Below are 9329 nucleotides of genomic sequence, written 5' to 3'. Positions count from 1 at the left end.
ATTCCTGCAACCATTTCCTACTGTTTTGCAGAGAGGTTTGGGTAGTTTTGATGGGAGTTAGGTCCTGAGGGATGGATGCCAGATTAGGCCAGTCCTCCTTATCTGTCCTCTCTTGGACTCATCCTAGTTGGCTCTGGCAGAGATTTGGTACCTGGTTTGTCCATCATGCAGAAAAGAGGCAGGCAGTAACTCTGAGGGGTCTGAGCTGAGCACTCTGCCCTTTGTTGAGAAACTATAGAAGTGGATACCATCAGGAGGAAAGGAGCACCCACTTCCCCTGGAGCTCAGACCCTCCAGGGGGATCTGATTACAGTGCACACAGGTGAGCTCTCCTCCCTCCCCAGGAAGCTGGGGGCCGCCACAACACAAGGGCTCAGGACACAGGAGAGAATTGCAAGGCCTGTACCCAGCAGTTAATGGGGCCTTGCCCTCTTCCCCAGTAGACAGCAGCCTCAGCTGTCTACACATGCTAAAGCCCACAGCCTCATTCCCAGATAAGTCCAGACCATGCCCTGACATCTGCAGGCTCAGCCTAGCACTGGCAGGAGTCAGTGGTTTGAGTACTTGAGTTATAGGTGAGAAGGGGATGTTCCAGGTCTCTCAACCCAGCCCCCCATGATGCCTTAGCTCAGGAGTGGGGTCCAAGACCCTGGGAGGAGCTGAGAGAGTAGACACCACTAAGGCAGGGTGACAGCATCATTATTTAACCGAGATGTTAGCTAATCTTTGGCTGCCCTACCACACTACAGTAAATAGATTAACATGATTTGTACTTGCTTCTGCAGATCCGGGAGACAGGGGAAAGACCTAGCAATGAGGAGATCATGCGTTTTTCCAAATTATTTGAGGATGAGCTGACCCTGGATAACCTCACGCGGCCACAGCTGGTGGCGCTGTGTAAGCTGCTGGAGCTCCAGTCCATTGGCACCAACAACTTCCTGCGCTTCCAGCTCACTATGCGGCTGAGGTCCATTAAGGCTGATGACAAGGTGAGCCACAGAGATGTGGGCTGCGCAGACTTGGCACTGCTTCTCTGAATTTTTACCTTCATTTTCTGATTTCAAAAGCACGTGTCCTCATTATAGTACCCTGGAAGATACTGAACATTAGAAGCGGATGGGATCACTGGTGGTCTTACCCCCCAGAAGATGACCTGTGACCGTTCATACTTTTCTGTCACTTTGCCATGTGTAACGTACACAGAATGTGTGTGCATGTGTGTGTGTGTGTGTGTGTATCTGCATTTACTATAGTAAAGCCTGGAATCATGCAGCCCATGCAGTTTTTCACATGGTGTAACATGGGATCTTCTCATGTCACTACTCATTGAAAAGATAGATTATTTTAGGTTTTTTTTTTTTTTTGAGAGGTTTTTGCTATAGGGCACGTGCGCTCGCCAGACAGACAGAGAGAGACATAGAGACAGAAAGCGAGAAATCATCCCCCAGAGGGGATGGCCACGCTGCAATCCCTTCTCCTCCATTCTCCTCTCAGGATCTTGAGCACACATGCACACGCGCCTGGTGTGAGTTTTAAGCCACCAGCTCCGGAACGCGAACCGCCGTCGACTACGTGGGAGTCCAGCGACACAGCCATCACGCTAACTGCTGGTCCCAATTATTTTAGGTTTTTGTTGTTGTTTTAGAGTACATGTGCTCGTTGGGAGATTGGAGTGGAGTGAGAAAGCACCCTCCAGTTAGAGAAGGAAAATGAGAAATCACCCTAAATCATCCCCTAAGGAGGATGGCCAAACTGTAGTCCCTTGTCCATTCTCCTTTTGAGATTTTGGGCACATGTGTTTTTCAAACTGCTGGGTCCAGGACTCAAACTGCAAAGTTGCCAGTGTAAACCACCTTAACCACCATGTCACTTGCTGGACTGAAAAGATTTTAATGATCGTCCAACATGTCATTTGGGGAATGCATCATTATTTAACCAAGACTTTTGTTAATCTTTCACTGCCCTAGACAACACTGTAGTAAATATCATTAACATGGACTTTTTTGCCCATATATATGATAATTTCCTTAAAAATAATGACTGAGGACCCAGACACAGTAGTGTACAGATAGCCTCCCTGCAGTTTATGTGTTTTTGTCCATATCATTTTCCTTTACCTGAGTAATATCGTTTAATATTTCTATGACTTAAATCTGCTTTGATGAGTTTTCTTATTTTTCGTTTGTCTGAATGTGTCTTTATTTTCCTTTGGTTTTTGTAAGGCAGTTTTCGTGGGTGTAGAACTTTAGGTTTGTGGTTCTTTTCCTTCCGCCCCTAGAAGAGGTCATGGCATTGGCTTCTGACTTCTATCATCTCTCCTAGGTGGTCAGCTGTCAGACCTATTATTATTCTTCTGAAGATGTATACCTTTTCTTTAGCAGCTCCTAATATTTTCTTCGTTTTGTTTTGTAGTAGTTTTATGGTAATATGACTGGATGTGTCTGTCTTACATGTGGATTAGTCACAGTGCTTATCATGAGATACTGCTGCTGCTTCACTCTCTTCTCCCCTTAGGGACAGCACTCACTGTCGGTTAGACTTTTTACCTTATGCTGTGCATCACATGTGCTCTCTTCTGTATTTTACAAACTTTTTTGTTTTCAGGTTATTAGTTCTCTTTTCTTCTGGGTCTAACCTACCCATCTTTTTTATTATTATTATTTAGTATTATTACTTTTAGATTTGTTATAGGGCACATGCACTCACCAGCGAAAAAGAACAAAAGCTGCCAGGTCCAGAACTCAAAGCACAGTTAGCCATATGGGAATTCAGCACCTTAACCACCACATCACCTGTTGACCCATAATCTACCCATTTTATAAATTCTTTCTTTCTTTTTTTTTCTTAAGAGAGATTTTTGCTGTAGGGCATAGGTGCTCACCAGAGAGACAGAAAGTGAGAAATCACCCCCCCCGGGGGGGGGGATGATCATGCCACAGTACCTTCTCCTCCATTCTCTTCTTGGGATTTTGGGCACACACGCAGATGTGCCCAGTGTGAGTTTGGTTTTTGTTTTTGTTTTTGTTTTTGTTTTTGTTTTTGTTTTGTTTTTGTTTTTAAAGTGTGAGTTTTAAGCTGCCAGAGCTGGGACTCGAACTGTCAACTACATGGAAGTTCAGCGACATAGCCATTATGTCATCTGCTGGTCCTCCACGTAATAAATTCTTAATTTGAGTCTTAGAAAAAAAGTATTTTTAAGAGTGATTAAATTTTGGGACCAGCAGATGGCATAATGGTTATGTCACTGGACTCCCACATAGTTGACCACAGTTCAAGTCTCAGACCCTGTGGCTTGAAACCCACACTGGACACATGTCTGTATGTGTCCAAAATCCTGAGGGGAGAATGAGGATCAGGGATTTAGCATGACCATCCCCCCTGGGAGATGATTTCTCACTTTCTGTCTCTGTCTCTTTCTGTCTCTCTGGCAAGCATATGTGCCCTACAGTAAAAATCTTTCTAAAAAAATTATTAAATTTTATTCATCATTATTAGTATCTTTAATTTTCTATAGAGCACTTGTACTCACTAGAGAGAGAGAGAGAAAGAGAGAGAGACCACAGTTTGAGTCCCAGACCTGGTGACTTGTTCTCCCATTCTGTCTCTCTCTCTCTCTCTCTGATGAGTGCAGGTGTCCTATAGCAAAATTTTAAAAAGAATAATAAAATTTTTTTAAAAATTTGTTAAGATTTTAGGCCTCAGGGCCAGCAGATGGCATAGTGGTTACGCAGTTTAAGTGTCAGACTCGGTGGCTTAAAAGTCACACCGGGCATATGTACATATGTGCCCAAGATCCCAGGAGGAGAACAGAGGAGGAGGGATTGTGGTGTGACTATCCCCTCAGGGGGTGATTTCTTTCTTTCTTTCTTTTTTATGGTAAAGAATTGTTTATTTAATTTTATTTATTCATTCATTTAATTTGACATGAGAAAGACACACAGAGAGACAGAGAGACAGGGAAAGTAAGAAAGCAAGCCATCAGGTATGGGACTCGAACCATGGTTGGCCATGTGGGAATGTCCAGCACCCTAACCACCATGCCTCCTGCTCGCCTCCAGGGGTGACTTCTTACTATCTCTGCTCTGTCTCTCTCTCCAGCGATTGCACATTCCCTAAGGCAAAAACCCTTAAAAAATCAGGTCTTAGGACCAGCAGATGGCGTAATGGCTACATTGCTGGACTCCCATGTAGTTGACCATGGTTCAAGTCCTGGACCCAGTGGCTTAAACTCATGCCAGGCGCATGTGCCTGTGTGCCCAAGATCCTGAGAGGAGAATGGAGGAGAAGGGATTGTGACGTGGCCATCCCCCCAGGGGGTGATTTCTCGCTTTCTTTCTCTCTCTGATGAGTGCATGCGCCTGATAGCAAAAACCTCTCAAAAAAAACCTGTCCCACTTGTCATATGTTTCCTTGAACACATTACTGTCATATTATTCAATAGCTGAGCAATCTGTAGGCCTTTTTCTTTTGTTTTCTCTATTCGTTTTGTTTGCAGTTTTTCATTTTTCTCTAATACAGGCATTGTCTGTGGACAGGCTCTGGGTGGTTGTGATCTCTTTCATGAAGGGTCCACCTGTACGTCCACCTGCATGGAGGCTGGTCAGTTCCCCAATCAGGGCAAAGGCCAGGTGTGGAGACTGAGCCTCCATCCGCATCAGGAGGTATCTAACAGGGTAACCAGCCTCTTAACTGGACAGTAGGGAGCCCTTTCATCCCTAAAAGGTGATAATTCCTAACCTAACCCCCACGGGAGCTGGACTTCACCTCTACTTGGCAGTTGCAAGATACTCCTCCCTCAGTAATGAGGCCACCTCTGGCCATGGTATCAATGCGAGTGAGGTAGGAAACAGTAGTGAGGGACCAGCAGAAGGCGTAATGGTTACATCACTGTACTCCTACGTAGTCAACTGCAGTTCGAGTTCCAGACCCTACGACTTGAACTCACGCTGCCAGGCACATGTGTGTGCATGCCCAGAATCCCAAGAGGAGAATGAAGGAGAGGGGATTGCTGCGTGGCCACCCCCCTGAGGGATGATTTCTTGCTCTCTGTCCTTCTCTCTCTCTGGTGAGCACACATGCCCTATAGTAAAAATCTCTCTGAAAACAAAACAAAGGAAACAGTAGTGAAATGCTTCTACCCCTTTCAACCAGAAAGGTGTCTGTGGAGGCGTCTCGTCACTCCCTTCCAGCAGTAACAAGTGAAACCCAAGGTTGGATGGACATAGACTTCTGTCCCACCTTCTGTAGGATTCAGTGCAGGGCTACCATGGAGTGATTGCAAAGAGAGACCAGGGCCACTGAGAGAAGTTTGTTACTTACAGTTACCGTAGAGATGTGGCAACGTGCCACAGCATGCCCTGCTGGGCCACGTGGAACCTTGACAATGTTCATGGGGAGCAGAAAGGTGGGGTGGGAGACAAGTGCAAGGAACTGGACCTGAGCTGTCTTCAGTGGCATGCCAGAGGTGGCCAGGTGGGGATGGGTTTGAGCGGGCAAGAAGTAAAACAGACACTAGGGCTTGTGCGTGGTCTGGGAAAGCAGGGCCGCAGGGTAGATGCTAACAGCTCTGGCTCTGTTAGTTTGGCCCTGTGGCTAGTAGGTGCCAAGTCACTTGCAAAATCTATAAAAGTTGGAACATTAACCCCCTTGCTCATGCCAGAGCAGTGTCAGGAAACCAGCAAAGACAGATTGAAATAAGATCCAGATTCTCATAACATACTATCCAAAATGTCCAGGTTTCAATCAAAAACGACTCGCCATAGTAAGAACAAGGGAGATTCCAGAGTGAATGAAAAAAATGCAACCAAGAGATGGCAACACCAAGACGGCAAATGTTAGAAAGAAAAACCGGAGACGGCATCAGAGCAGCCACCTTAAAAAGCTTCAATGAGCCATTGCTATTTTTTAAAATTATTTAGTTAATAATTATTTAAATATTACATTAATTTGACTGGGGGAGGGGAGTGAGAAAGCAAGCCACCAGGTCTGGGACTTGAACTGCCGTTGGCCATGTGGGAGTCCAGTGCCTTAACCATTATGCCACCTGTGAGCCCCAAGCCATTGCAAATTCAGACACATGAAAAATAGTCTGAACGGGGGACCAGCAGTTAGCTTAGTGACTATGTTGCTGAACTCCCATGTAGTCGACCACGGGTCGCGCCCTGGACCCGGTGGCTTAAATTCACACTGGGGGCGTGTGCGTGCATGCCCAAGATCCTGAGAGGAGAATGGAAGAGAAGGGATTGCGGCGTGGCTATCCCCCCTGGGGGGTGATTTCTAGCTTTCTTTCTCTCTGTCTCTCTCTGTCTGGCGAGTGCACGCACCCTATAGCAAAAACCTCTTTAAAAAAAAAACATAGCCTGAAGAAAAAAATAGAAAATCTCAGCAAAAAAAAAAAAAAGGATATAAAGAAGTGCCAAATAATAAATTAGAACTGAAAAGTATAATAAATTTAAAAATTCAATGGGTGAGGGGACCAGCAGATGGACTCCCACGTAGTTGACCACAGTTCGAGTCCCAGACCCAGTGGCTTAAACTCACGTCGGGTGCGTGTGCGTGCATGCCCAAGATCCCGAGAGGAGAATGGAGGAGAAGGGATTGTGGTGTGGCCATCCCCCCGGGGAGTGACTTCTCATTTTCTGTCTCTCTGTCTCTCTCTGTCTTCCTGGCGAGCGCACGCGCCCTATAGCAAAAACCCCTTCCCCCCCCAAAAAAAAAAGCTCAATGGGTGGGCTCTACAACAGAATGGAAAAGACAAAAGATAGACTCAATAAACTGTAAGATAAAGTGAGGGCCAGCGTATGGCGTGGTAGTTAGGCAGCTAGATCCAATGCAGGGTACAGGTCCTAGACCTAGCAGTTGGAGAAACATGCTGGGCATGTGTGTATGCAGCCCAAAATCCCAAAGAGGAGGGAGAAGTCAAGGAAAAGGGATTGTAGAGTGACCATTTCCTATGATAGGAGTCCTCTAGCAAATTAAAAAAATAATAATAAAATGAAAAAAGTTACTTATCTGACCAACAGGGAAAAAATTGTGGGAGAAGGCCTCACAGTCTGTTCTGACGATCTGACGTTTGTGTCATCAGAATTCCAGAAGGAGGGGAGAGAGGGCAGGACTGAAAAAAAGTACTTGAAGGACCACCAGCCCCTGTAGCCCCCAGTGGTTAAGAAAGAGAGTGAGATCCCTATGGCTGACTGGAGTTGGAACCTTGGCCCTGGTGATTTAAGAAGGTCTCCAGCCCCCTTGCATGAATGTGTACCCCGCATGTGACAGGATGGAGAAAAAGAGAAGGGGTTGCTGTATGACCACACTCCACAGGGGAGTGTTCCTCTCCTCCACCTATCTATCTGTGGCGAGTACATGTACCCTCTGGCAGTAAGAGAGAAAGGGGGCACGAAAAAGAAAGAGCACTCAAAATAATCATTGAAAACTTCCCAAATTCCATCAAAGGCATAAATCTGTAACATGAAGGAGCTGAATAAAATCCAAACAGTTTGTTTGTTTATTTTAAATTTGCTATAGGGTACATGTGCTTTCCAGAGATAGAGAAAAAGCATCCCCCAGGGGATGACCAAGCCACAATCCCTTCTCTTCTCTTCCTCTTCTCTTCTCTCAGGATTCTGGGCACATGGGAATAGAGGGAGTCTTGGGTCATCAGAAAGGAAGAATGGGGACCAGCAATTAGCATAATGGCTATGTCTCTGAACTCCCACGTAGCTGACTGCAGTTCGAGTCCCAGACCCGGTGGCTTAAACTCATGCTGGGTGTGTGTGTGTGCCCAAGATCCTGAGAGGAGAATGGAGGAGAAGGGATTGCGGCGTGGCTATCCCCCCTGGGGGGTGATTTCTCGCTTTCTGTCTCTCTGTCTTTCTCTGTCTCTCTGGCGAGCACACACACCCTATAGCAAAAACCTCTCAAAAAAGAAAAAAAAAAAGAAGAAAGGAAGAACAGAGTAAGCAAAATTATGGCTGAATATAGTTAGCTTTCCTTTCCTATGTCTTCTAAAGTGAGTTTATGGTTGAAGGAAAAAAGACAACACTGGCTCAACTGCAGTGCTGTACGCAGCTTAGATGCCGTACTCCACAGGTGTGACCCTGTGGAAAGCCCAGGTTCAGCTCCTGTTCTGACCTGAAAACTAGGCACTGTGATTCTAACTGAGGCAGGAGAGTCACTACATGGTTAGATCTTGTCTTACGGGGGGGAAATGACAACATTATATGATACGGTTTTCAGTGTAAGTAGAAAAAATGTTTAAGACAATTATTATAAATTGGAGAGAAGGAAGTGCGGTTTCTATCTTAGCTTAAATACTACCAGATTGTGAAGAGTTGTGTCCATAGAATGTAATTTCTAGGGGGCTAGTAGGTGGCATGGTGGCTAAGGTACTGGCCTCCCTCATGGCTGACCACAGTTCAAATCCTGAACTTGGTAGCTTGAAAATCATGCTTGTGGTGTGTGTGTGCGTGTCCAAAATCCCAAGAGGAGAATGGAGAAGAGATTGCAGTGTGGCTGTCCACCCTGGAAGATGATTTCTCACTTTCCCTCTCCGTCTCTCTCTCTGGCCAAGTGACGTGCTCTATAGTGAAAGCCTAAAAAATAAATAAAAATTTTAAAGTGTAATTTCTAGAGCAGTCACTAAAAATGCTACAGGAGACACACTCAAAATTAATATAGAGGGACTGGCAGATGGCATGGTGGTTAAGGTCACTGGACTCTCGCATGGCTGACCACAGTTAGAGTCCAGATCTGGCAGTTTGTTTTCTCACTCTCTCTCTCGCTCTCTCGCTCTGTTGCTCTGTCTCTCTCCGGTCAAATTTTAAAAATTAAAAAATTAAAAATAAAATAACTCTTTATTAAAAAACTCATAGAGAAATCAAAATGGAATTCAAGTAACCTACGGAAGACAGGGAAAAGGAAATAGAAATGGTGGCCAGCAGATGGCATAGTGGTTACATCACTGGACACTCACATGGCTGACTATGGTTTGAATCCCAGACCTGGTGGCTTGAAATTCACATCAGGCATATGTGCGTACATCCCGAAGATCCCAGGAGAATGGAAGAGGAGGGATTGTGACATGGCCATCCTCCCTGTGGAGGTGACTTCTCACTTTCCCTTTTACTGTCTCTGTCTCTCTCTCTGGTGAGCACACATACCCTAAGGCAAAAACATCAAAAAAAAGGAAAGAAAATAGAAATTAAAAGCAACTTATTCAAAGTAAATAAACTGGATATAGCCCACATGCCTTTTTATTATTATTTAAGACCTTTATTACAGGTCCTTGCAGTTTGTTGACTTTTTTGAAAAAATCAAGTTGTAAACTTTTATTA

The 9329-nt window shown here is 45.1% G+C and overlaps 1 protein-coding gene across 2 annotated transcripts in view; it reads left to right on the top strand.

Annotated features, from left to right (window-relative positions):
* Window positions 1-9329, top strand: part of LETM1 (leucine zipper and EF-hand containing transmembrane protein 1) — a 35949-nt gene that overhangs the window by 8373 nt on the left and 18247 nt on the right. For both annotated transcript variants that reach the window (XM_006152897.3, XM_006152896.3), the window contains exon 4: window positions 786-989. In XM_006152897.3, coding sequence (XP_006152959.1) covers window positions 786-989 — 204 coding nt within the window. The remainder of the gene's footprint in view (window positions 1-785; window positions 990-9329) is intronic.

The sequence above is a fragment of the Tupaia chinensis genome, unplaced genomic scaffold (assembly GCF_000334495.1).
Source record: "Tupaia chinensis unplaced genomic scaffold, TupChi_1.0 Scaffold000360_1, whole genome shotgun sequence".
NCBI classification, from domain to species: domain Eukaryota; kingdom Metazoa; phylum Chordata; class Mammalia; order Scandentia; family Tupaiidae; genus Tupaia; species Tupaia belangeri.
Note: the sequence above shows the minus strand (reverse complement) of the source record. Positions and strands in the feature narration are given on the sequence as shown.